The sequence below is a fragment of the Tympanuchus pallidicinctus genome, unplaced genomic scaffold (genome assembly GCF_026119805.1).
Source record: "Tympanuchus pallidicinctus isolate F22 unplaced genomic scaffold, pur_lepc_1.0 scaffold3, whole genome shotgun sequence".
NCBI classification, from domain to species: domain Eukaryota; kingdom Metazoa; phylum Chordata; class Aves; order Galliformes; family Phasianidae; genus Tympanuchus; species Tympanuchus pallidicinctus.
The window spans coordinates 37,252,573-37,280,571 of record NW_026294747.1 but is presented as its reverse complement, the minus strand read 5'-3'; the positions used below and the strand labels follow the sequence as shown (position 1 = coordinate 37,280,571).

The following is a 27,999-nucleotide window of genomic DNA, read 5'->3' as shown; positions in this document are numbered from 1 at the left end:
TTTTCCAAAGAGGTTTTGATCATACAACACAGAAAAAGTTGATAAATGCCCAATAACCTAAATCATTAGAATGGCAAACGGAATCACCCTTAAGCATCACTTGCTCTTCTTAATGGCATAAACTACTGCCACAGCAGAAACAGCTGATTTCCCAATATGGTTGCTCAGCGGAGCAACAAAGAGGAGCAAAGAAGGAAATTCTGGACTCTGTTTGCATCCCTCAAAAAGACTAGGAGAAAGATTTCAATTCACCACTAGAAAAACAGTTATTTTCAGATTTAAACACCTTGACTGGTTATGATGTTGTTAACACAAGGCATTTCTTTCAAAACTTCATTGGACAAAACAAAGTTTTCACCAGCAAACCTGTAATACCATGCAGAAGTGGTACGTCGCCAGCTATGAAGATTTTATCAGTTTTAGTACTGTGGAGTATTATTTTTTCTTTTTCAGCAAGTTAAACATTTATTAAAAGGATAGAGGGTTATAATATTTGGTCTTTGTTGCTTCTTTTAAAGAAATTCCTCTATAAGACAGTAGACTTATGAATGGAATGAAAAAACCCAGTAAGGAACAGCATTCACTAACAGGTACAGCAAGACCAGAATACATTTCCTAGGCTGCTCTCCACAAAAATCTGTAGTACCTGTTCTCAAGTTCAGCATGAAATAAATGTTCTTCATACATTACTACTTTGAGTATTTCAGAGCCATCGGAAACGATTTATACTCATGTAGTAATGGAAATTTGACATAGCAGACAAACTAGGATCCAGAAAATGATCATCTCCACTCTCCATGGAGAAAGAGTATGATGTAATTTCTAAAGGCCAGCAAAAGTTGAGGCCTTACTAGAGCTGTCTATGAGATGAAGAGCGGGTGATCAACCTAGAAGACAGGACACATTCCAGAATACGAGCACAGCACCTCTTCCAGGTACGGACAGTTCTGAGTACTGTCAACATGTGAAGACACAGACCACATTAAAAGGTGAAACAAAATCCATGCTATACGGCCCATCAAGAACACAGAGTTTATAGTGAAATTTATTGTTCTGCTTCCTAATACAATAAGCTACAAGGTACATACAGTATAAAACGAGAACAGCAACAAAGCAAAGGTGATAAAACATTGTGACAGTACAGTGGAGGTAACATCCGTCTAATCCTTCCACTTTATCCCACTAACAGCAGCTAAAACTACTGGCCCTCTCCCTCCCCTCCCCTCCAAAAAATATTAAAAAGTAAACTGTTTCTCTCATTTAGGAGCAGTGGGATATACATATATATTTTTTTTTTTTTGAGGGCATTGGGTATATGCCAACATCTCAAGAAATTGCTGAAACTAAAATAACAAATGAAAACAGTGAAGGTGGGAGTGACATGACCCATGCAAGATGCTCATGACACCTTGGTTCACATCTCCTCAGAGCAAGTGGCCTGTAAAGAAAGGAAAAGTTTGTTACATCAAGTAAAACAGCAACTAAAACGGACAGGTAAGATATAGCAAGCAAAATCTGAACTAGGTAGGACTGGACACACAGCTGAACTATTCTTACAGTGTTGCAACTATTCCTGTTAGCAGGTTTTGGTTACTGAGAGCTGACAATCTTTCTCCTTTAGATTTTAGATGGTGTACAGGGGAATGTACACTGAAAGTGCACAGCTGACACCACTATATTGAATAATCTTGTCTGGAAGAACTCTAACAGTGGCACGATCTGCAACCTCAACAGTTTAAAAACAAACCAATACACATCAAGGCCATAAACATGCAAGATGACCAAATACATACCTTAAAGGCACAAAATTCCACTTAACCACTTTTTCATATATACTTGGTGCGGTTGAGGGCTCTTTCTGCAAGATGACCACTTTCATCTGTTATCTTCTCCCAGTCTGTCTGTCCAACAACAAAACCAATGGCCCTTTTCCTGTCTGCATCTTTCTTTTCTTCTAGGTCTGCCCACCGCACCTACGGAGAACATACTGTCAGTAGGATGCTCCCTTTAAGAATTTCTGAGACACATCCCAGCTTCCTTCCCATTGCAGATGAGTACAAGAATTTGAATGCTCACTTAGATTAATACCAACAGGTGCCTATTAGTTTTCTGACGAGTAAAGACAGAAGCTGCACTGGTTGTGCTATTTTTAACTGAATATCCTGAATGCACCATGAAGTAGAAAAAAGGTATGGATGATTAGCATTTCCCATTTCAGTGCTGTAGTTCAGAGAGCTGAAAAATCACTACAACTATTTTTCTATTCAGCACAACACTTTCTTCAGGAAGAATCAAAGATCAACTTAGTGTCCCTGTTTCTGTACAACCTCTCTTTTCATTGCACAATAGAAACATTGAGAAGGCTGCAAACTACAGGAAGAGAGCGTAAAGAGCAACTCAGTAATGAATGACTGAATGAGAGACCGTTTTCTTCTCTATCTTCTGTGGTAGTTTTTTATGCATGTCTTTACACTAAAAAACTTCTTCATACATTTTGTAGTCTCTCATCTTTACAGCTGCACCTGTTGCCTCTGTGGCTCTTCAGTCATGCAGATCACCTGCACTGGTCCTGTTCAAATACATACAGTCATTCCCACACTCGCAGAACCAGATAACTGATAAAGGGGAGCACAGCAGTAGGGATGGAGGAAGGAGATGATGAATGGTTGTAGTTCAGACACTCAACAGCAACACGCAATTGCAGGATGAGAAAAAACAGCAGCTGAGGGATGCCTCCCTGACATCCTCAACGCCCTCATTTGGACTGGCCTGTTACTTCAGGACATACTCTTAACACCCTTCTGCCAGCACCCCTCTATTCAACATCTACCTGAATTTCCACAGATATTCATACTGACAAGCAATGTTTGCTTTATTCAACCATGACTTCTCCTCTGCAAATATCTTAGTAACCCCATTTCTCTCACATACACTGTGAAGTATTAGCTATGTTTTCTAGTTGACCTTACAAAACAAAACAGCAAACTCAAACATGAATATTTAGCTCAAATTACTTTTAGTAGTAAAAGCAAATGAACTGCACTTCTGATCAGCTCATTCACTAAATAATAAGAATGATGTCATGAAGACCAACATTATTTAAATCAGCTTCAATTTCTCAGATCCAAATTTGACTGTGTCCTGTACAAGATACACAATTCTTTGTCAGTTTTAATATAAAACTAGCTGTAACAGATATTTCTGAGAGTTTTGAATACACACATCCTTCTTTCTCCCTCCCTTTCTTTCTTTACATTTTTCTTAAAGTTAACATAATAAGCTTGACATACTCTTAGCCTCATGTTTTGTTTTATGTACGTTACTACTATGTATGCTTACAGTGGATAGAGACGAAAATCCAGGCAGTCGAGCGTATGTTTGAACATAATGTTTGCAGCAGAAATGGTGAGTTGGAAAGCATATGTGATTCTGTGATCTGTAACTGGCAATAGATGTGCTTCTTCACATATAGTATTGTTTGTATGGGTACAAATGACACAATCCTTTTGCTTTTAAGCAAAAATTCATGGGACACAGAAAAGCAATCATTTTGCAAAAACTTGCAAAGATTAGTTTACAGTTATTGACATTGGCTATGCTTTGAATACAAGTTTGTATATTCATTTTTCCACCCATGTAATGGTAGCTGTGGCAATAAATCTAAGATTTAAGAATACAAGACAATACTAATGTGCTACCCACACAAAATGGTAAGTTTTAGCATGTTGTAACCAGTCAGACTTTAAGATGGAACTCTGGAAGTAGAAGTTTTTCTTTCTGTTTTGGAAAACAAACAAACAAAAACCTCTTCCTATTACCTCTTTCGTCTTCCACCGTGTAAGGTGTATGCAGGAGGTAACTCCTACAAGATCTAACCAATATAACACCTACAATAGTTGGCATTTTTTTCCTCAGCTGACCCTTTTTGAAAGTAAGAACAGTATACTGTTTCTACTTATTATAAAACCTATCAGAAAGGTAGCTTAGTAAAATAATCATAATCTTGTCTTAGAATGCATTGCATACCACAAAATCTCATCACAAAGCACGCTGTGTAAGAAAAGGACTCTAGAGGCTCCTCTGAAACAAAGACTATCTCCTTTCTCACTATGAACTGGGACATCCCTCAATACACCCCTCAATAGCCATGCCATGAATAGTTAACCTTCTCTATCTACTCCTCCTCACTTCGTTACACAATCTGTAAAAAACACTACTCTCAAAAACATTCTCCTACAAAATTTAATAGAACATTAGAATGAAAAGCGAGTCAATAAAATTCCTATATCCATAGACACAGATTAACTTAACGCGAATTCTTTTTCACAGAGATTGCTCAATGGTCATCTACAGAAAGTTATTTGAAAATGTATTACCCTCTTCTTTCCAGGTTCAGAAGCACGTGTATCATAGTCATCTGGAAGCTGCAGATAATCTTCCATTCTGCTGGCAATTGCTTCCCAGTCACGTTTCCTTTTAGTGCCAGTCCGCAAACCATCCAGCTTGTCTGAGAACAAACACAGAGCCTCAGAGTTAAAGGAGATTTTTTTTTCCCTACTATTCACACAAACAAAGACGAAGATGGAAATAGTTTCAAAAGAATGAGCAGCAGAACTTGTATATCCAGTTGTCTTGACAGGTAGAATGATGAGAGTTGAAATAAACTAGAAGACTCAGCACAATTTTCAAGCTTTATTGAACTTTCACATTTACTGCGTGGCAACAGCACTCAGTCTTATTATTTGCAGGAGGGAGAAAACTTGCTTTTTTGGGCATGTTCAGAGCATATAGAGTATGTCCTTACAGATACAACAGAGCCACCCATCGCTCTTTAAGGAACTACAGATCCACTTGTTAGAACACAACACTAAAGCTGCAGCATCTTTCCCAGTCTTGTGTCAACCATGGCATACATGCAATACCAGGGAATAGGTGATAATCATATAACTTAATGCATCAAATACAAATTTTTGAAATAGCCTTTCTGCAGAACAAAAACTCCCCTTAAACCGTGACCTCCCTTTTATTTCTCCCAAAGGAAGAACCACCCCCAAAACCCACAAAATGTCAGAATCTTTTGTTGCATGGTCAGTCACAAATATCTGAGAAATATGATAATCCAACTGTCAACATTTTCTTCTCTTTCTTACTGAATCAATAAAGGTATTAGGAAAAATGATTCTAAAATTTTGTTCCTCTTTGGATACTTATTTTCAGTGAAAAAACGACATCGTCTTGAAATTACACTGTAAAATGCTTTTAGAAAGGAGACAAAGAAATTACTCATTTCAAGATTACGAACAATAAGACGTGAAAACAAAATCTGGCTCCACAAGTCAAAGTAAATCGCAGTAGCACTTCTGTTGTTGTATGCTGCTGTTCTATAAACCAGCAACCAGTATTTGAAGAAGAAATAATAAGCACGGTAGATGTATTCTGTGAACCATTTCCAGTGATATCAGTAACATATCAGTAACATTGCTCAAAGTCAGCGATGTAATTAAAGTTACCCACAAAAGGCCTCTGAAATAAATCAAATACACAGCAGTATATTTTCTGGAGAGCAGAAGATGATGTTCAAAAGTATGTATTTAAAGAAGTTCAGAGATTAGGTTTTTTTTTTTTTTTTTTACTTAATATAGGAGAGAGAAGGTGAGGCAATGGCGATGTAAACACACTAGTAAAGTTTCAGTGTCATAAACTGGTGAAGTAATTTCTCCCTCATAGAACTCTGTCCCATTTCCCTACAACAGATACAGAACTTCTTCTCAGAAAACATTTTAATCCCCCTCTGCAAAAAAGAAAACTCTGTGCAGAATATTTCTATTTGTTACATGATATCTTGTTACATGATTCACTTAAGATTCTTCTTTCGCTCTAAGTTAAATCTGCCAAATTTGAAGCTCAATCTCCACAGAAAGACGGCACTCCCTCTAGAAGACAAAAATCAATTTACACAACATTCCTGTTACTCAGCACATAACGTCTTGCACTACTCCTCAGTATTACTCTCAGACTGATCTGTGAAGACCACTCACAGAGTAAGGGTTTGCAGGAGAAAAAAAAAACAAAAACAAAAAAAAAAGACATTCCAAGGGATAGCAAGAAACAGAGTGAGGAGCAGTTAGGAATGTGAAGAACTGAGCGTCCCGGAGCTCTGTCCATGTTTATGCATAACTCAGACACAATGCTTCTAGAAGACAACATGCTCTAATGCAAGTGTATCTCATTACCACTGTGGAACAGTTAGCTCTCTCAAGTCCCTGTTGCACATAGACAACTTGAAAATACTGCCAAGAAATGTGTAACTCATTACCAGCTGTAATCAGAGTTCAAGAGACATTCAGAATATGACATCCCCCCCCATTCCTTTTCGTTACTGCTACATGGAATTTATTTTGTTATCTCCTTCCATGTTTGAAGTTGCACTGCCTTTCCAGAGAGATCTGTTCCTATCCATACCATCGTGGTTCATATGCAGCAGACACACTCCAGGGTGATATGAAATGCCTACCATAAAACATTGCAGAGCTTTTTTTTTTTTTTTAAAAAAAAAAAAAAAAAAAAAAAACTTTCCTGAAAATGAGACAAGGTGTCATTTTGTAACAATGGTGCTTGTGAATATTTATGGTAGATGATTACTCAGTGTTAAAACTGTCAAACAAATTCTTGTACCATTTGAATTTTAAAAACAGTGAAGCAGCAGCATTTTAAAATACCTAGAGAACTTAAAAACTCACCTGGAGAATTTTAATAATGAGGTTTCCAAAAGTAAATTACTTACTCGGCTCCTTGAAAAGCTGAATTTATCAATTGAATAAATTTTTGCAATTCTTACACGAAAGCCACAATGTTTCAAGAAGAATATTATTTGCATCCCAGAACAGATTTTACAATGGTATCAGAACTTCAGCTACAGCACACCTTTCACAGAAGTTTGTCTAACTGACAGTTAAGCCACACATCAAAACAGGATTGCACTGAACACTTACAGTCAGGTTTTAATAATTCCATTTCTATAAGGGTAAGACACTGTGCGTAGTACATGCTAAAACTGAAGTAGTACTGACTAGATTTTAAAGTAAAAATGTGGTTGTGCAGTTATAACACATAGGGAAACAATACACCAGCACACAGTTAGAGGAATGCATCGTTCCTGCCAAAGTAAATGTAAATGAAAGCAAGAGCTTGGGGCCTAACAGCGTGGAGACTGGCACAGTCAGCACTGCAGCTAAAAGAACTCAATCTTTTCAGACCTTTTCTGAGGCTTATCATGACCAGTAAGATCTTGCTGTGTTCTCATGTAACAGTGTCCACTCAGAAAGAAAACCAAAAGGCAAAACAAAACTTCCAGTGTTGGTTTTGGATTCTGCACTAAATGACTTGTGCAGACACATGCCCGCTGGGACTAAGGCAATACACCTAGTGGGCAGGCCAGCTCACAGAAATAACCCAACTCCGGAACGACAAACGCATACCACACTTGGTGTGCCCTTCAGGAAATAATTTTAATAGGTCATCCATTAGAATGGCCCTGCAAGTTAATGGAATCATAGTTACTTGCAGACTGCAAGTGCTTATAGAGCGTACCCAGATCTAGCAGCTTTCTGACCTTGCAGAGAGATTTCTCAAAAAACCCCAGCGTTCATTACACGGGAGTGTCAGGCTTTCAAAAAAAGTGCCTTGCCTCTAATCTATAGTTCTACATATCTGTAAATCGGAATCTGGGAGTTACTTACAGAAGTAGAACTGCAAATTCAGATTTATTAGAAGGACCTTTGCAGCGCCTGTATCTGTGACTTGTAGCCAGTTAAAGTTCAGTTTGTTAATTGAGCTCTGATTGTTCAAGGATTATTTCAACAATCTTGCAAGCAATTTATTTTAGAATATAACTAATGCTGCTGCTGCTCACTCCCAATTTTACATTTATGTTGAGACCGTATAAAAATCCTCTTGCATTTAACATTACAAAGTTTTCCCACGGAAAGAAAGTCAGTGCAGTTCTCTGATGCTATCTATTAGCAGTATTTGACCATGAGCGAGGAAAGCTTTGGTCTGCTGCAGTCACAGTCCCCATGTTAATAAAAATTAAACGTAAAACTGTTTTAGGACATCCTTTGGACTTCTATCATGCTAATTATGTGCATTAATTAGTGCACATTAGTTATGTAAGTTAAAGTTCACTGTATGCAGTATAAATCATCTGCTCCTACTATTAGTGTTTGCAGGACAGTCTATGTCATTTAGAGCAACACAGCATATCAGAGTCTGGCATTCTTTAAAAGGAGGAGTAAAATAAAAACATTAGAAACTTAAGACATAATCTTAAGATATCAAAATAATTAGCTTTTAAACCAAGAATGCAGAAAAATCTTTAATTCTGTCTTCAAGTGCTTTGCTGTTCGACATGCCAAAACCACTGAGGCTCCTGTAGTTGTGCTGCAGGTGCCACAAAGCCCATACATACCACAAATACTTATATCACTTAAAAAAAAAAGAGCACAGCAGCAAAAGAGATGGTGCAGTTAACAGCAAGAGCTGAAAGGCTGCTTTACATAGGCCAGAACTTCCAGTGCTGTTTCTACTGTACAGTGGCGATTTTGGTTACTGGGAAATAGTGTGACACACAGGGTTGTACCACACGTGCAGAAGTAGACATCAAAAATGTTAAGACATGCTGTATCCTATCCAGGTATTTGTTACTTCTTGTAGATGTGACAAAATTGTAGCTTTATGCAGATTTCACTGATAAAATCTTGACTTAGTGACATTATTGTTCATTGGAAAAAATAGAAAAAATACGCATGGCTGAAAACTCCTTCCCAAAGTTTACTATCACACCCTTGATGTTCTATCACACCCTTGATGCCTACATTTCAGCCCAAAGGTTGCTTTTGGTTTTGATAGAACTGCAGTGTTAGCACTTATGTATAATGCAGCCAGCAGTACTAATCCAAAATGCAGTAAACATAGTGCCCTTGTACTCCTGTAAAGTCCATTCTGCATCCCTCCTAAGAACTCTATTACTCCCCCTGGAATTTGAAAAGCACAATGAACTTCTAAATTATTAGCACATACATTTTTGAAAACATAATAGTACACATGGCATTTTTGTCCACACATGTCAGTTTTGGAAAGCAAGATGCAACTTCAATATAGTTTTACTTACTATGCACGTATCCCTGAAAGTAGGAAATTATTGATGACATTTTGGCTTGAGAAAAACATATGCAGTATGAACAAGAATGTAGTGTAATGTAAATTGAGTCTTTGCTTTTTGTAATATGGAGATGAATAAAGAATAGAAATACTGCTTGCTTTCAATTTTACAACAAAATATTTTCCTTGAACAGAAAAAGAACAATTAATGAGTATATAAAACAGTGATAGCTAAAAAGTCATAATTCCCTTGCCTCTGGCACCAGAGAAAATTTCCTTTCTTCTGTATAAAGGCTTTTACAGTTTCAGACGTGTAGGAGACCCAATATATTTATTTATCTTTATTAGGGAGGCACAGTAAAAATGAAAATAAAAGTTTTGCAAACATCATCAGATACCAACTATAAGAAACAGGAAAAAATAAATACCCACCTAGCTTTGCCTCAGAAGTGTCCATCTCCCATTTGCTTTTCGGAATGTAACCCTAAATCATACACAGAGAGAAGCTCGGAGGATTAGAGAGAGATACACATGCATAACACTTTTGAACTGGAAACAGCATTACAATGGGAGCTTAAGGTATTTCTTTTTGTAAGACACAACTCTTGTTATCAGATGAAGGGAACAAGTTACTCAGTATTTCAGAACTTCTGCATCCACTTCCCTTTCAGCGATTTTAGCAGCCCTTGCACATCATTACAAGAATGCTGCTTCCAACATAGAACTCCAAACAAGTCTAACAGATAGCAAAGATGCTGTGTGCACTGTTACCAGATTATATAAACCCAAGTGGCAAAGTTCCAGCAACACAATTTATCAGGCATTAAGGATATTCAAGGCTTTACAAATACAAATGCAAAAGTTACCTTAGTCGCATACTTTTAAGAATATTTACTACACACAAGTTTCACTTTATCCTTTCAAATGAACATACTAAATTCTTCTATAAAAGCTCAGTCCACAACAAAACTACTTTTCTATTTTTAAAAAGTCAGCATCTGCTGAGTCTCTGAGATTTAACTATTATTTTTCATTTAAAAATATTTCAGTGATTCCTTCTGAAGACTCTTTTCCTACAAATAACGGCACCAAGTGTTTTATATGTAACTACCCTTAGCCAGTTTATTTCTTGCAAATGAACATAATGAGATTAAATTTGGCAAAAGGTATTTATTTTAGGTATTTTCTTGTAATTTATTTTAAACTCTTGGACAAATAAATTCTTATTAAGCAATATCTTGTAACTCCTTTCAGCTGCTCATATTTCATATGAAACTACATATGTTTCTCTGCAATTCCATAAAAAGCCCACAGTAGCAAAACAGAACCCCTTCATTGTTTTCAGGGTTTTTAAGAAGGAAAAGAACCACTCTAGAAGATTTCAGCAAGAAAATAAACAATCCACAGAGCAGTTTTAATTTACTAACTTCTTCCCTGCTCTATTTATACGTTGTCTCCAGTGTGAACACACGCACATTACTGAATGCTAGGAGTTATTAAATCAGAGTGCACCATCCCAGAGAGCTACACTGCTTTGGGTTACATTCAGCACTGCTTTTCCAAAAGCCTTGGCAGATTTCTCTTCCATCAAGTATACCTCAGTGATTTGAGATCATCAGATTTCTGTATTTTAATGTTTGTTAATCGAGTCAGTAATTAATACAAACTAGTTTGTGCTGCAGTATTTCATTGTGACAGAAAACATTCAGGCATGTATGTATGTTTCTACTTTTAAGTCAAGTTGTGCATTAAAAGTTTCTCAGAAAAGTTACAGCATAACTAGGAGCCTGCAATGCAACACGTGATACACTGGTGAGAACGCTAAGTTAAATGCATCAGTAAATCATACCATCAAGTGCAGAAAAGCAAGAATTGTAATAGCAACAAAAGAGTGACTTGGATGGTGTGAAATGCACTAACGTGTGCTGAATCTGTGTAGTATCCAAGTCCTCAGATAGGATAGAAGAAGATTAAGACCATACGGCAGATGGAGCTCCAGACCTCTCTTTTTCCACAGGATTAAGAGAAGTGCAGCAAAATGAACCCTTATTGACTGTTCTCAAGAAGGTGACAGATACCAAATACAATATGCTGTTCCTCCTTTCTGACTGACATACCTCTCAGAGATTAGCCAGGTGACTCAACAGTACAGATTACACACAGCAGATCATTCTTTGATATTTATCACCTCTCATGAATCTGAACAGAAGGCATACTTATATGTAGATTACTTTTAGTTATTAATAATTTGCATAATTTTCACCACCATGGTTTCTCCTTGTCTCATAAAGAAAAGGCCTATTCTTATAATGTGCTGTGCAACAGGACACTCCCCAAAGCCCATAAACACACGCATATTTATGTATACATTTCTCTCAAAAGCTAAAGACAACTTTCTTTTCTAGACATAACTTGTTTCTGGAAAATGAGGAACTAGCAGCTATATTCTTGTAAACATGGATGCATCTTTAAAGACTTCTAACCACACCTTATGCAGTCTCATACTCTGTCAGAGAATAATTTAATCAAGAGAATGAATGAGTCATACTGCAAAAGTACAAAAAACAAAAACCAGATGCTCATTAAAATCCACTCTTCCTAAGTTTTGTCTTTCTTATTCGGGATTTCAAGTGTTTTCTAGACTGCCACTCCTGAGAAAACGCGTATCTTGATCAAGAAAATGGATTCTGTTCATCTCAGCTTTTGCTTATTTCCTGTTTACTGGAATTTAACTGCGTGGTTGTGGGAACTAGGATTTGACACTTTCAACTTCTTGAGCCCTGATCAGTTGTAGCTCCAACACACACCAAAAAGTTACACTTGGAAGCCTTCTAAATACATACTTCAAAGAGTCAGACCACAGGGCAATTCTCTAACCTTAATTCTTCCAAAAGATCTCATCCCTCAGCTTGGAAATACCTACTGACAAAGTCAGAGTGCTTTGGCACAGAAAGTACTCTTCATAACTGTTATCACATACTATGAAAGTTGAGATGAGTTCTTTAAACACATGAAAAGAAATAAGCTAATTGAGCCCTCTGCCCATCCTTCCCATCTCTCCACTTGGTGTGATACTTAGATAATCTGGAAGAGAGAGCTACAGTGTACTGACTTTATAAACAAACGCCTGCAAGAGGCATGTTGCCATGTTACTCTGACAATGCTGTTTGTAGCATACACTTAAAGATGATTTTAAAACTTCAGTTAGGAATAACAGGATTTAACATTGAAGTTCTTTTAGAAATGTTTAAGGAAGAAACGACTAGAAATGTGTGTATTAAGATGGCACTACTAAGAATGGCAATGAGTTGGCATTTACAAGGCTCTCCCTCAGACATATTAACAGGCACTTTGTTAGATATGGCTGATGTGTCTCCTACCAGTTCACTCTCTTCTTCCTCTGTTGTATCCTTTTTGGCTTCTTCTTTCTGGTCTTCAATATTTGCATCAAAATCCTCCATCTCCACCTGTTACAAAGCACAAACACAAACTTAAAAGGATCTGCTTGGCTTCTAAGTCTTATCTTTTAAGCAGGGTAAGCTGAAGTTCAGATAGAAGAATAAAGATGTGATTAATGTAGTAGTTTATCACTAGAGCTCTTGATATGTCTCCCAAAAAAAGATGCAACAATACAGAAAAATAGCATTTCAAAGATGCACATCATGACAAACTACGAATGGAAAGAAAAGGCAGCATATTTATACATTAAGTATAATCTGCTAAATGATATTTATCTACCTCTCTGCACAGGTCTGGATTTCTCATAGCAGGGACCCAGAAAAGTTTGTTCGTTCTTCACTTATTCACTTACTGGATCAAAATAAGTTCAGATCCAGTAACCTGGAAATGTGCCAAGCTCTGAGAGAGCAAAAATACTCTTTAGTTGGTCCTAACAGTTGCTAAAGAATGAAGTGGTTTTAACTCCTCCTCAAAGATTCATCAATTCTGGGACCTAAAAAACACCTCACAAAGTAGCAGGTGCATTTGTGTTTACATATTTGTTAAGAATAACAGAATACACTTGTCTGACAGCAATTTTGGCTTTCTATAGGGCCAAGTGCACTATCTGTTGTGATCATATCTTTCTCTGCTTTATATTTTCATAATAGTCACATCTCCATAACTTGTCATTTTAACAGGCAGAGATATTCTTACCTCCTCAATAGCAGCATCTTGCAACAAAGAACGAATGTCCAGGCGCATCATGTGCCGTGGTGCTGCCTCCCAGTGATCAGACATCTAAGAAGGAAAAACATAAAAATGAAGTACTTTCAAAAAATGCAAGAAATTCAAAGGAAAAAAAAAAAAAAAAATCACAAAAAGATGAATCCATTTTTATGCCATTTCAGTCAATCCCGTGAAATAACCACCAGCTCCTCTTAGAAGAAAGCTGTAGGCATTACACAGACTAAAAGAAACCATGTTTTCCAACATCAGCGGAAGCAAAAATGCAAGAAAACCTGCAATCCATCCTACAACTTCATGTGTATACAGTTACCCTGCTGATGTCCTTTAGCTTGCGTCCATGAATGTTCCTCTTGGAACAGGTCTGGTTATCTGCACTCATTTCAGCCAAGTACACCTAGAAAGAGGAAGACAATATCAGATGCTGTATATTGATGCCATTAATCAATTTTCAGAGCTCTTTTTCTAACTGGTGATATAGGTCCTCTGTTGTACATTCAAATTTGTAATTGTAGACCACAGCAGTCTTCCTTAATGTGGGAAGGTCTTTGCATTCAAAAGTTCTGAAATACCAGCATACAAGTGATAGAAATTTCAAACAACTTCAAGACATTTACCTCAAAACCTTTGGTTTTTGCTGCACTCCAAAACTGCTCAAAATGTCTCACTCTATCATTGATAGCATCAAGGATAATGAAGGGGAAGAAGCCATCATCCAATGTCTTTTTGAAAGTTTTAAACATGCTGGTACGGTAAGTCTCTTCCATATCAGCTTCATATTCGTATTCCATCACCTGGTTTAATGACAAAGGCATTTAAGAACGAGGAAACTATTAAACCACTAATATTCAACTGCTGAATATCCTGACCATGAAGTAAGAGGAAGCATGAGAAAGTCTTCTTCTAAGTCAGCTTTCACTCACCCATTCTGCCCTTAAGTTATATTAGGTATAGTTATACTAGTCACAGCAGGACTTGGGCACGATGATCCCTTCCACACGATGAAGTGCTCCTTCCAATGCAGGATATTTTACAATTCTATATTGACTTGTTTTTCAAAAAAAAGTCAGAAATCTCCACATTCTTTCAAAGCAACAGACAGAAATTCTGATTGCTACTGTGTTGTGCCACAATGTCTCACTTCTTTGTCAAAATAAACAAATCAGTTAAAAGTACCTTCTTTTTTACTTTTTTCCCTGTATCTGGGTCTCTCTCTTCCTTTTCTACTTCAGTGATGAAATAATCATCCAGGCTGAGCACCCTTGGTGCAGGTCCTCCACACTCTACTTCCTTATCCTAGGAAGGAAAGGAAACAGAAAACACACTCTAACGTACCCACACAAATTTCATTGTTATGTAAGATCTTCAAAACGGTGTTGGCAAACTGCAATTCCCAGCTCTATATTCAAGATACAAAGAGAGCAGTATTCTTTACAGTTGCTAATAGTGGACAAGATTCACATTCTACATAAAGACATAGAACATGAAATAACAACAGACTGGAATTCTAGATTCTGATCTTGTCTCTTTCCACCATGTTTGATTTCATTGTTTACCTTGGTATATTGTACAAAAAGACAGAAAAGAGCAAATAAAGCACATGAAAGAGATAAGCAGCACTACGCAGTGAGCACCTGTTTACATACCCTGATGAGTTTTGCTACATGTGTCTTTCCACTGCCAGGCAACCCTCTCATGATGATTACAATCTGAAACAAAGATCGTGTAAGACAAAGTAGGAGACTACATTTAACAATCTAATATTCCAAAAAATTCTTCTAGAAAATTATATGCCCTGGACTCACCATTCTGCATATCACAAAGCAAAGCCAGTACCACGCTTCACTGCCAGGTTTTACAAGCAAGGTTATGATGCATGGAAGAAGTTCCACAGAAGTAATAATAAGATTATGCGATGTTAGCTTTCTCAGCTCACACTGCATAGGCTGGTATAAAACTGGTTACAATAAAATCAATTGAACGAATCTTGCAAACATGCTTTATAGGCTGGATCTTGTTCTGATTTTTTTTTTTTTTTTTAATTGGTGTACTGCCAACTCTGACTTTGCGTAAAGCCAAATCTTTCCTTTGATAAACCAAAAACCCAAGGGAAGATCTCAGAAGAATACAAAACATATTCATATTACTAACTAATAGGAATTACATATTAGTTCACTTAAGTGGTTTACATTTCCTCTTAGAGTTCTTAGGGCTATGCTACAACACTCTGGGTTGCAAAGAAACCAGCAAAATTTAGAGTGCTTCCTCAAACATGGCCCTCTTCCCAACGTTCCACACTCATGAGCTTTTTGTCTGAATACAGACTTCACAGAAACAGTTGCAATGCATACGCACCCTCTCTGGCCTGCTGTCTCGTCCTGGTGGTTTCAAAATATCATCTACATTTTTAGATTCTGGCTTCCTTTCCACTCGTGGAGCAGGTGGTGGCTGACGGGGCATTGATGGAGCAGAAATAGGAATCCTTTCCTCAGGGTAATTTCTACGATCACCTTCAAATTCCAGTGATTGGACAGAAGAATTTTCTTAGTTAAGAAAAATTAAGAAGTTTTAATCGACTCTCATTGCTTTAGGATAATTCACGGATGTTTCCCCACACCAAGTTCTAATTTTGAAATTACTACTATCAAAGACATTTTTAACAGAAAATGTAACTACTTTCCTGATTTCATCTCTACCAAGGAACAAAATTTTCTTACATTACCCAAATAAGTTTTCATGAATTCTGTACTCTTAATGAAGAAATACTCCAAATCAATTGATCTCCTCCTGACTCCACCTCTATTAATCTCTATTTCTCATAATATTTTAGCATGTCTTCAGGACTGAGAGACCATACCTCCAAACATGGACGGCCCATGATCATATGCTGGACGATCTGTCTTTCTTTCATATGGTGGTCTGTCAAATCCACCCCTCCTGGAAGAGGGATGGTCTTTCTTGTCACGGTAAGATGGAGTCCTTGAAGGCGCAGTAGGAACAACCCTGCCAAAAGAGAATTCTGTCTTTTCCTAGAATTTCTAGTATGGACTCCAGAAAGAAATGAGCATGTACTGCAGCAAAATGGACAGGCTGATACACAATATAGGTTGAATCACAGTGATCTCAGTAATGTTCCAAAACTACACACCTATCATCTCGGGGATGACGCTCTTTTTCAAACCTCTCTCGGTCATAGTCCACAGAACCACGCTCTCTGTGTAATTCCCGCTCTCTCTTGAAATCCCTGTGATCCACATTTGAGTTGCCTTGACGCTCAAAATAGGGCTCACGGTCTCTTTCTCTGTTATAACGACCAGGGTGCTCTGAAAAGAGAAACCCGTGTAAATCCAAATTTCTAAAATATACCCCAAAATAATTATTTTTGAAGGATAAACAAAAAACAAAAGTACAGGAGAAGCATGTGGAAATACATGATGCCAGAGCTAAAATGAACTTACTCAGCCACTGAACCTCTTTTCCAAACCCTGAAAGACAACCAAATCAAGTAATCCTACTTAAAGGTAACAAAACAAGTCTTTAAAGTAGTGTGGTCATTGACTGTATTACTCCACTGGACAATATAAACAATATAAACTGTTATTCTGAAGTGTCTTTAAAGCAAATAAAGCGGATCTAGCTTAAAGCAGAAGTTACTTTGTTTAAAATACACTTCTAGTGCCTCACAACCTTGCCGAAGAGCTAACCAATGGTCTGAGAGGTAACCAAACACTTCCTACCTTTTTGAAATGTTTGCCTCTCCGGTAGAGGTTCTGGACGCAGAGTTACCCTCTCCCCATATGGAATCTGTTCCACTTTACTGGTGGTTATATCTAGACAGAAGTAATCAGAAAACATTTTAGGTCTTAAAATACCATTTCTTTTCCTCTCTCACGAAAAGTAATCAGTCAATAGTATTAGAAATAACTGAAATGACTTATCAAATTTCTTTTAATAGATAATGTAAAAAGAACTACACATACATACAGAACAGCAAGGTTTTTTTTAAATCTGAAATGCGTGTGCATAGGTATGCATACCTCTACCTCTTAACAATGGGAGTTAATTTCTTCGGATTAGTTTAGATAGTACATGCAGTTAGATCATAAACCCTAAGATCCTATGCAAGTTTCAGTGACTCGTGGAACTTCTATACTATTAAGAATGTTAACTGACATGATCACTTAAGATCCCTAATGGTCATTTTTCTGTCAAACATCTACTTAACGGAATCAATATGGCTTCAATTCTTATTCAATTCTTCAATAAAGTAAGTATAGCATCTTAAAAAGAAAAAATGCTCTTTAAATGACAATTTACAGTTTACAAACTTCTTTATAACACAACCTCACTTTTGTTAAGAGCTTTAAGAATGAAAGAAATTGATTCTATTAAAAACTAATATTGAATTTTAGTTTTGATAAGCTTAATACTAAAAATCAGAGCCTTTCACTGCTTAGGCACTACATGTCTGTTCCTCCTCAGAACAGGACACTGTTGCCAGGGGGCTATAGGTACTGTAGAAGAGAGTACTTCATACCAATCAAGCAGTATCTAAACAAGACAAATGTTAGTAACTTAAAGCAGAATGTAAGTTGCTCCTCAGAGATGTAACAATCCAAAACACCTTCTAACAGTTATTCCCATACTGAGGTATTAAATGGATTCAGGGAAAGTATCAGTATCAATCTAAATTCAACATGTTGATATGACCACATTAGTTGGTGTTTGTTAGAGGTGGATTCCAGTTCACATGGAAAAGCTCATTATCACAGCATTATAGATAACATTAAACTCAAGACTGGAGGTCATGGAGTCATTAAAAACTGCACTGCTTGGCATTAGATGACAACATACACAGCTTAGATGTCAGCTGCAAAATATATAAAGCATACATTGTGTAGCACGCTCCTTTAGAAAGAAGCTGATGGAGAGCTACCTCTCAATTTCAGAATGAAAATGCTCACTGTAACACTCACCTCGTCCATGGCCGTAATCCACAGTTTGCTGAATTACAGGTGCTTTAGGAACCGGTGGAATAACTGGAGGCAGTGTTCCTGGTACAGCTGACGGAACAGGGGTGTGAACAGCAGGTACTTTCACAGGCGAGGATACTGGTGGAGGCATCATTGAATCCTGTTTACGTAATTCATATTCCATATTTGCTCCTTTATCTTCATTTGTGTCCCAGAGTCCGTGGAAAGAATCCTCGTCCCAGCGTTCCTGTTCCACAGCAGAAGGTGATGGTTTTAAAGACTGACCATGACTTGGGGTTGTAGTTGGAGTAGAAACTGGAGTATGTGGCCTTGTCATAGCTGTAGCAGGCCTTGCCAGTGGGGCAGTTGGTCTTGTCACAGGGGTGGGCTGTCTGAACAACACGGGAGGCTTTATAATAACAGCAGGAGAAGGTTTAATAGCTTGGGCTTCTAATGTTGCCTCTGAAGATAGCTGAGAAGAGACCTAGATGCAGAAAGCACTTTAAATAGAGATCTGTCGCCTAATCTTCTCTCATCCTAAGTCAGTAAGCACAATGGCAATCTATAGTCAAATTATATAGTACCTCCACCAAGATGCTATAGGTAGGAGGCCAATATTTCATGAACTGGCAGCCTCAATTAATTTAGTGTTTGTTCATTACATGAATGCTTAAATACTATCTTCTCCTTAAAAATAACCATAACAATTTAAGCTCCAGTAGGCCAATCTTAATTCAAAAGCGTCTATAGTTGAATTCCCAAAGATTCCTGCTGTGAGGGGGCTGAAATAGTCTAGAAGTAGGGCAACTTGATGAGGCACAAAAGGATTGATAAGGCCAGCTTCTTTCTGGAAGACACTGGAAAAATTCCCAGAGCGCAGTACCACCTGGAAAACTCTTAATGCAATCTGGTCAGTGGGAAGGTGCTGCCCAGTGGAAAAATAAAATCCCTTCTTGAACCCAACATCCTCATGGAACACCACATACTGTGTCACAACAGATTTTTTAGCATCACAGTAGCTGCCAAGATATAGGCAGTTTCATAAGCAGTACACAGCAGAACTTGGAGAACAGTCGTAATTACAAGCAAAGCTTTACATTCAAAGACACAGCAGAAATCTTAAGGTAACAGATGTTTGAAAACCTCCAGGCAGATGGGTGAAGTATTCTGAGATACAAAATACCAAAGTTAAGGAGTAAAGTCACTTCCTAGAGATGTCATCATGTTTGTGGTTCTTGGTACAAAATGTGTTCTATTACTTGACTTTATAGACACTGTAAACAAGAAAGAGGTCAGCAAGGCAAAAATAAAACTTGTAGTGCCTCATTCACAGCGTAATTCTTCGCTAGGAGGAGGGACAAAGAAAGTTTGGGCTGGTTAAAGGTCAGGATTACAGGTCAGTACATCCAAGTTTATTGGTACCAGTAACTTTTGGGCTAAGACATCACAAAAAAAGTCTGTGCATCAACTCAGCATCTCCTTCAACATACACATAACTAAGTTGTTTATTTGTTTTAGGAAGGCTTTATAAATGTGAGTAAACATGACTGCAGAAGTTCAGTTGGTTTCTGACCTGGTATGAGATACCAAAAAACAAATTAGAGCATCTGAGAAGAGTTCTTAGGACCAATCAGGAGACGAAACAGCAGAACAATAACTTACAGCACAACAGGAAATGAAGGCATGGAGGTGCACAAACGTGAGCTTTAAAGCACTTCACAATATTCTAGATGGTAATGAGAACTCCTAATAAAGACAGCCAAAAGCAAACTAATGCCCACTTGATCTGAGTTTCTGATGGAACTATTCTCAATTTTCTTTCCTCTCAACCTCTTCAAAGTATAAAGAGCCCTTAAAGCAGGAAGAGTAGAGCAATCTGGTATTCAAAGACAGCAATCCCACGTAGCTAGATGGGGAAAAGGAGGGTCTGCCTTCTCACAAATCTTGCAAACTTACTTTACAAGAGGTCACCTCTTCTTGCACATCATTCTACAGCAATTTAGACTGTTAGATCTCATGAGCTACTCTCTCCTGTAGGCCATGCTTGGAAGACACAGTGAACTGAATGACTAAAATAGGCTCTGGAAAATCTAAAGAAACCACAAAGTTGCTCTGCCTCAACAAAAGACAGATGAAGTTGTAAGGACTGCTGGGGAGGTAATTCCATAAAAAAGATTGATCATCAGAGCATGGAAGTGACCTGAAATACACACGGGTAGCAATTACCACCAGCACATTACATTGTCTTGAAATGGATTTACCTGAAAGGCACCTGGTCTTGTGCCTGTGCTCTGTGATCTTGGAGAGTCTTGCGTGGAAATGTCAGGTTTAAACTCTTTCAACTTCTGCAGCTGTTCTTTTTGCTCTCTGCACATGAATCACAAGAAAGTTGTATCAGTCTGTTGCTTAAGTGAGAATACGGCATTAAATGGTCAACGCTGATTGTGAAATCCTTGTTTCACATCCACCTTACTAGCCATCAAAACATTTATATATTAGCTGCATCCTTTTTGACCAGACTTCCTCTAAACTTGGCGAGAACGACTCTGCTTCAACAGTAAAGAACAAAGCTGGATTTTTGCTTCCACCAACACCAGCAAACATGAAGCCCCATGGATATGCCTAAGTGCACCGGGGCTCACTCTAGGTTGCACGCTGACGAGACTGAGGCCAACACAAAGCATAACAGAGATGCCAACATTTAAAAACAAAGTGGTAATGTTAGCTTTCGTTTTCCTCTTTTATGGAGCAGAAAAGAGGACAGCAGTGAATGCTGCAACCACTAGATTACAAACTTCTATTCAGTATGCTTTCCTTTCAGTTTTTGTTCACAATGTTTTCTCTCTCCCTTTTTTTTTTCTTTTTTAATTGTAGTAAATCTTTGATCATACTAATTGCATGTATTATGGTAGCACCCAAAAAACAACTTAGAGCAGGATCCCTCTGTACTACGTGCAACAGAGGCCATCCTGGCCATCAATGCCTCTGTTCAGCATCCATTGCAGGGGCAATGTGGTTCACAGAAAGGGCTCCCATGTGCTGCATTAGTCCAAAGATTAGACCGAGCAATTGCCAGCATTTATGCCTTCTTTATGGCAGGTTTATGAAGAATAAACCTCACAATAAATATAGAACAGTATGCAGCACCAACTATGCTGTCATATTCACAACAAGAACAAAGCCAGATGAAGGCTTCACCTTTGCAGGTGAAAAAAAAATGATGTACCATACTACTAATGTAGCTCTTGGATCAAAAAAGTAAGAAAAAAAAAAAAAATCAACAACAACAACAAAAAATCAGTCTCCTTAAAGTTATTTCTATCATTCAGATTGGGGTCACTTGCTTGGAAGGATCTGATGCAAAGTACCTGTGTAATTAATTTTAAGAATATCCTCATATCAAATTTACAAACAATAGTATCAATATTATATTTGTATTTCTCCTTCTTAATGACTTAGACATGCATATCTATACCATTTTCATTTCTATGTGTAAGTATTTCAGCTTGAATAAAATTATTCACTGATGCAGTGGTTCCCAAAGTACGGTTCTACTCTCTCTTTTTAAAAATCACTTTTCTTGCATTTCTGCATGCAATGAAGGCCTCCATATGGGACAGATGCTTAGTAATCTTAAGAGTTTGAAAACAAAACGGCTTCAAGAAAAGTGCAAAACATCTCTATATTGTTCAACATGGTTTAATGTAACAGAGATAACTAAACATTCACTTTAACTGCTCATTATTTTAGCTTATCCTCCCTCTGAAATTAAAACTCTTGTCTTTACTAGGTATCAATCCTAAGTTATCTCTCAGTGGCTCACAAATAGGATGGGTCACATGAATCTCTCATAGAATCTCATTCATAGAATATAATGGAAGAAACCTATCTTTCTGGTCTTCTCATGAATACATTTAATGCACCAAAACCTATGCATCAAATCACAAAGAAAATGTTTGTGCAGAAGGTGCGTGTTCTCCTCCTCCTTCTACTTCTAAATTTACTGAACCCTAGGATATTGCTGATGTGGAAGAGGATATTATTCTATTACTTATTTTGATATAAATCCCTATTAAATTGTTAGGGGGTTTAACAGATGCTTTCTAATATGAGCTCTTTGTTAACTTTCGCATTTCGAGTTTGCCTTGCATTCATATCCTCCTGGTTATTTGTCCTTGCTCTTATGTTGATCCTTAGAAGCAATGTCAATCAAGCTGGACAAAACTATTCACTGAGGATGCTACAGGTTCAAATGAGGGAACATTCTAAAAAGAAAACAAACATACAAACCATACTTCAATTAAAAAGTGAGCAGTATTCAAAAATTAAATAGGTTCCATTATGTAAATAAGGAATCACTCCAACATAGATCTTGACGTGACTATTTGAAACAATTACCAAACTCACCTGAGGATAATGGAATATTACAAAGTAATTATCAACAAGCTCTTTTGAGAATAATGGAAAGATTGGTCAAGGTGATGTGGCTGCATCTTGAAAAGTAACTAATGGAAAATGCCCTATTCAACAGGAGAATGCTCTTTATTTAAGAAAAAAATAAGTTCACCCATGAAAGCTGTGATAGCAATACTCTGAATAACTTGTTCCATGTGAGTTTCTACTGCCATTCTATGGTGAAAAGAAATGAAGCTATTCATGTGTAAGTTGAAGAAATCTGGAAAACAAGGACCATCTCCACAGAAGCACCAAACTATTCTGATAGCTTTGCTTTATGGGCGAGCTGTGGTGGGAGTAACAACATACTTAAGAAGCAAAAGCACCACGCAACAGGTTCGTTCTCATGGTACCTATTTGGCAACTACATTAGTTAATGAACATAATGAAAAAGGAGGTTCCAAGAGCTTGCTAAGGTCATGAAATTACATCAGGACAAAGTTTTCTTCCTCCAACATTTTTCTCAAGGTTGGAAAAGCACATAAGTGAGATGACTCCTGGAACTGGAAACAGATTGATGTCAAACAAGGCTTCTTAGTAATTAGTTTTACAAATACATGAAGTGCATTTCCCCGCATAGGAACTCAGCTTTAAAACTAGTACTACCTATATGTAAAGCAAAATAAAAAGAGAAAATACTACTAAAAGTAAATTTTGTGCTCTTAAAACAGCCATGATGAGAAAAGGGAGTAAACAGTTTAAAAAACAAAAGAAAAATGAGAAAATCACCAACAACTCAATTGCAGAGGCAACTCATTGCTGATCAAGATTTTGAAAATTTCATTCACATCCAATTAGTCCATTTGGCTAGTTAAAGCTACAATATGATTGACTTGCCTACTTAACAGCTGAAACTGGATGTGGATTCACAATCCCTACGAAATCTTTGGCCACCAAAATTTAGCTGCTTCTTGGCAAACACAGAATATTTAATTTGCATTGGAAATAAAAAAGAAAGATAGGTCAGAAGTGAGTAAACTCATCAGAACATACTAATGCATGACAAGAAACATTTATCATGAAGATGTCCAAAAGGAAGTTAACATTTCCCACTCAATACTATACAATTGAAGTGTACCAGCTCAGAAGTTCAAAATTCTAGAGAACACGCAACAGTATGAAAGTGGATTAAAAAAAATAATAATAATTTAATGTCTACTTATTTTTCCTGCCAAATGTGACAGAATCAGGCAACTCACCGAAGCATTTTGAGCTCCTGGGCAGCTTTCAGAATTATTTCATGCTGTCTTTGGCTCAGGACCATCACTCCCCCCAAGGACTGTTCTGAGTCCAGGTTGGAATCTGTTCCCAGCATATCAGAGGAATGTGAAGGCGGAAGAAGGGATGAATCCAGCTGACCGTCCAAAGACCTCACTCTGTCTCCATCGTCTGGATACCACCTATCTGACAACCGTTCCCTCTCCCAGTCGTTCCTTTCAGGAACAAAGTCCTGTTTCTCCCGCCACGTGTCATATCTCTCCGGATACTCTCGAATTCTCAGCTCACCTCTGTCTCGGAGGTCTCTGTCATAATGGTCTCTATTCCTATCCTCTCTCCACCTGTCTTCACGATATCTGTCCAGAGGTGGAAGGGGTGGTAGTGGTGGTAGTGGGGGAATATCCAGGTCACGATTCCCCATTTCTCTGTCATCCATAGGTCTCATGTCCCAGTCTCTATTATCCCATTCTCTGTCCAAATCTTGATCATAAATGTCTGAGGATCTCCCAGTTCTATCTAGATCTCTCTCTAGTTCCCTCTCCCTTGGCCTTTTCCAGTCATCCCACCATGAATCTCGTCTGTCATGATCAGATGATAAATGAGGTAGTGCTGGTAGTGGAGATAATGGAGGCATTGAATGGTGAGATGGCAGCCTGTCATCTCTATCATATGGATCTACAGAATCATCCCGATAATCAGAGTTGTGATCTCTCCAGTATTGTTCTCTTTCCCAGTCATCCAAATGCTCATGCTCCATCGAAGGGTCATCTCTACTATCCAAAGGAAATTCCTCATGCATTCTCTCATCTTCATGACTCCAAGAACCCCTGAGTGTCTCATCTCGATGGTAAGGAGGCATGTTGTCAGGGTCATCTCCTAGGTGACTTGGTTTATCCCTATCGCCTCCTGTTTCCCTCTCCCGGCTATCTGGCCTCCTGACAGGACCTCTCTCACGACTACCCGCCCTCCTGACAGGACCTCTCTCACGACTACCTGCCCTCCTGACAAGGACCCTCTCCCTGCTGCCAGCACGCCTGATAGGGACTCTTTCCCTGCTGCCGGCCCGCCGCATGGGCTCCCTCTCCCTGCTGCCTGCCCGCCTGACAGGGCCTCTTTCCCTGCTGCCTGCCCTCTGTCCCCTCTCCCGGCTGCCTGGCCGCTCAGCTAGCTCTCTGTCTCGGCTAGACATCACCCTCTCCCGGCTATCAGACTGGCCACCCATCGTCCTCTCTCGGCTGCCAGATCGTCCATCTGGCATCCTCTCCCTGCTCCCTGACCGCCCATCTGGCATCCTTTCCCTGCTGCCTGCTCTCCTGAACATGCCCCTGCCACGGATGGATGCCTGCCTAGCCTGCCCTCTCCCTCTGTACACATATCCTCTGCCACGGCCATCGTCCATCCTGCCCATTCCCCAGCCATGGCCATCGTCCATCCTGCCCATTCCCCAGCCACCGTCCATCCTGCCCATTCCCCGGCCGCCGTCCATCCTGCCCATTCCTCGGCCATCCATCCTGCCCATGCCTCGGCCACGGCCCATTCCCCAGCCACGGCCATCTCCCTGCCCTCTGCCCTGTCCTCTTCCTCTGTTTATATGCCCCTTGCCTCTTTCTTCATGTATAAAAGACCCTTTCCCTCTGCCTTCTGGCCCAGGTAAGCCCTGGGTACTATCTGAATCAAGCAATTGACTGTCTGTGGAATCCAGATCCTCATTTCCTGTTACAGGGGTTACTGCACCTCCTGTCCTTGCAACACCTGACTGCAAAGCTACAGAATTGCTAGAAAGGGATGTTGAATTCTGGTTTGGAATAGGTGAAGTACTTGCTTTGGACTCTTCTACTTGCTCATTAGGATCATGTGAACTCCACGTCCACTTTTTAGGAGGGTCTGAAGTGGTTTCTTTGACTTCAGCTTTGGATGGTTCCTGTTGAGTGTTTGCAAGGTCTTCATTTGGCTCAACGGAACTGGTACTCTTCACATCAGGAGGCGATTGCGTTCCACTTACAGTCTGCTGATTGCCAGCTACGTCTGTAAAAGGCTCTTTGTTTTCTGATCTCGAGTCTGTTTGTGACTGCTGCTGTCCTAAATGAGGCCGAGGCCCCCTCCACCGTGGACCACCAGGTCGAGAACCATGTGCATGTGATGTATTTTGAGAAGTATAAAATTGTCCTGCTGGTCCACGTGGGATATTGCCCCATCTACTCATATGCTGTCCGTCAGTATTCTGTCGGTCAAAACGTGACCTGTGTCCTTCTGTGCGCTGGGAGTCGAAACGGGGACCTCTTGGTCTTGAGCCTTCAAATTTGTCATATCCTCTTCCTCGAGGTCCATCAAATCTGTATATGAAATAAAGGCAATTTTACTCAAATGAATATATCAAACTCTAAAAAAAGATTTCACACCTCCTTGATTTAACTCATGTACTCTAGTGTGCCTTAGAACCAAACCCATTTGAACCACTTGCAGAACAAAGAAGAAGAAGAAGAAGAGAGAAGAAATCTCCATTTCAACATTGCACAACGAAGACATTTAAACCAGCTGCAGACCCTAAAAAGGAAACTTGACTTAAGTATCTCAGGATTTAAATGTGACTTTAAAAAGGGAAAAAAAAAAACCACAAGCCTTCCAAAGTTGACTGAGAAAAGTTTCAGCTTTTCAGTTTTGTGAAAACGAATAGGACTTGCTGAACTTTTGCTTTAATACTATGCAGCAAGCTTACTTTGCTATGGTGATGAATGGCATACAGGAAAATCTATACATACTTACAGAAAGGATCTGTTTAACAATTTGTGATATTAAGTTCCATGCAAGACAATATGCTTAAAACAAGTGCATTTTTATGGCATCCCTTTTTTTGTTTGTTTTGTTTTGTTTTCAATTCCTTTTGAGAACACCTACAACTGCTCTTGCTTGAACACAAGAAGTCAAGCAAACAAACATAAAGAATAATTCACAGTCATATAATAAAAAATCCAACCTGCACACGCACAATACTGTTTTACCTACCAGGCTACAACAAATGAAATTCATTTCACACAAAATATAGAACTTGTGCCTGGACTCAAATTGCTTGGATGTTTGGGATTTACAGTTGTGCCTCAATGGATATAAATTCATTACTGCCTACCTACTAGCAGCAGTTGACTTGCTGCAGAAATTAAGGTTTCAGTGAACAATTTACCAAATTAGATCATTTACACAACATGAAAGAATTTTAATAATCCTCTTAAGATGAAAAAGTAGAAAGCACATTTTCTTTTGGAACAAAACTGCATTTTGTTTGGAGTGAAGGAGGTCAAGATAAACAGGATGAGGGAAAAAAAAAGAAATCGTAAAGCAGCAACATATCTTGAATTTTAAGGATACACGGGAGGTATAACTAGAAGAAAAGTTTGAGTACTGTAAGATGTTCTTCATCCCCTAAATTCAGAAAATTAGTTTAAGGAAATTCTTTACAGATTTTTGATAAATGTTAATTGCTAAAATGGAGTGGATGGGTGTCTCCTCATACATCCAATCATTACCTGTTAACTATGGGATAGTACCATTTAACAACTACATTTTTAATTTATCACAAGTTCAATAAAAAATTTCAATGGCTGATACTGAGAACAAATAGTAAACAGATTTTTGGGAAAGCCATAGCACATTCATACAATCACAATATAGCAATGCTCAAAAGTTATGCTATTTTAATACTGCAAGTGTCCTCAGAAATAAAGCCACAGTCTACTTTCTTGGAGTTTTTGTTTGTTTGTTTGTCTGTTTGTTTCAAATTTAGTAGGCATCACTTCAACCAGCCTTGAACTAATGACCACACACAACAGATGTTGTTTTTGCAAACTGATATCATGACAATTATGGAAAGAAAACAGTTCAAAAACCAAGTTCTCAGGTCAAAGCATGTAGCAGACACATTTAGAGTAAGGCAGCAGACCATCTACTTGAAAAAATGCAGATTTGTATTTTAATAAAACTCTATCTTAATAAAGACAGTTACCTTCAAATTCAA

At 38.4% G+C, this 27,999-nt stretch overlaps 1 protein-coding gene across 1 annotated transcript in view; it reads right to left on the bottom strand.

Annotated features, from left to right (window-relative positions):
• Nucleotides 1-1,029: 1,029 nt before the first annotated feature.
• Nucleotides 1,030-27,999, bottom strand: part of YLPM1 (YLP motif containing 1) — a 35,629-nt gene continuing 8,659 nt past the window's right edge. Inside the window, exons 5-21 of the mRNA XM_052696030.1 lie at nucleotides 23,972-26,323; nucleotides 20,579-20,684; nucleotides 18,321-18,801; nucleotides 17,082-17,174; nucleotides 16,493-16,667; nucleotides 16,202-16,347; nucleotides 15,700-15,887; nucleotides 14,991-15,053; nucleotides 14,521-14,640; nucleotides 13,962-14,138; nucleotides 13,658-13,741; nucleotides 13,315-13,398; nucleotides 12,540-12,626; nucleotides 9,592-9,643; nucleotides 4,377-4,507; nucleotides 1,794-1,973; nucleotides 1,030-1,438 (exon numbers count right to left, since the gene is read on the bottom strand). Of these exons, the coding sequence (XP_052551990.1) occupies nucleotides 1,827-1,973; nucleotides 4,377-4,507; nucleotides 9,592-9,643; nucleotides 12,540-12,626; nucleotides 13,315-13,398; nucleotides 13,658-13,741; nucleotides 13,962-14,138; nucleotides 14,521-14,640; nucleotides 14,991-15,053; nucleotides 15,700-15,887; nucleotides 16,202-16,347; nucleotides 16,493-16,667; nucleotides 17,082-17,174; nucleotides 18,321-18,801; nucleotides 20,579-20,684; nucleotides 23,972-26,323 (4,486 nt within the window). The 3' untranslated portion in view covers nucleotides 1,030-1,438; nucleotides 1,794-1,826. The remainder of the gene's footprint in view (nucleotides 1,439-1,793; nucleotides 1,974-4,376; nucleotides 4,508-9,591; nucleotides 9,644-12,539; nucleotides 12,627-13,314; nucleotides 13,399-13,657; nucleotides 13,742-13,961; nucleotides 14,139-14,520; nucleotides 14,641-14,990; nucleotides 15,054-15,699; nucleotides 15,888-16,201; nucleotides 16,348-16,492; nucleotides 16,668-17,081; nucleotides 17,175-18,320; nucleotides 18,802-20,578; nucleotides 20,685-23,971; nucleotides 26,324-27,999) is intronic.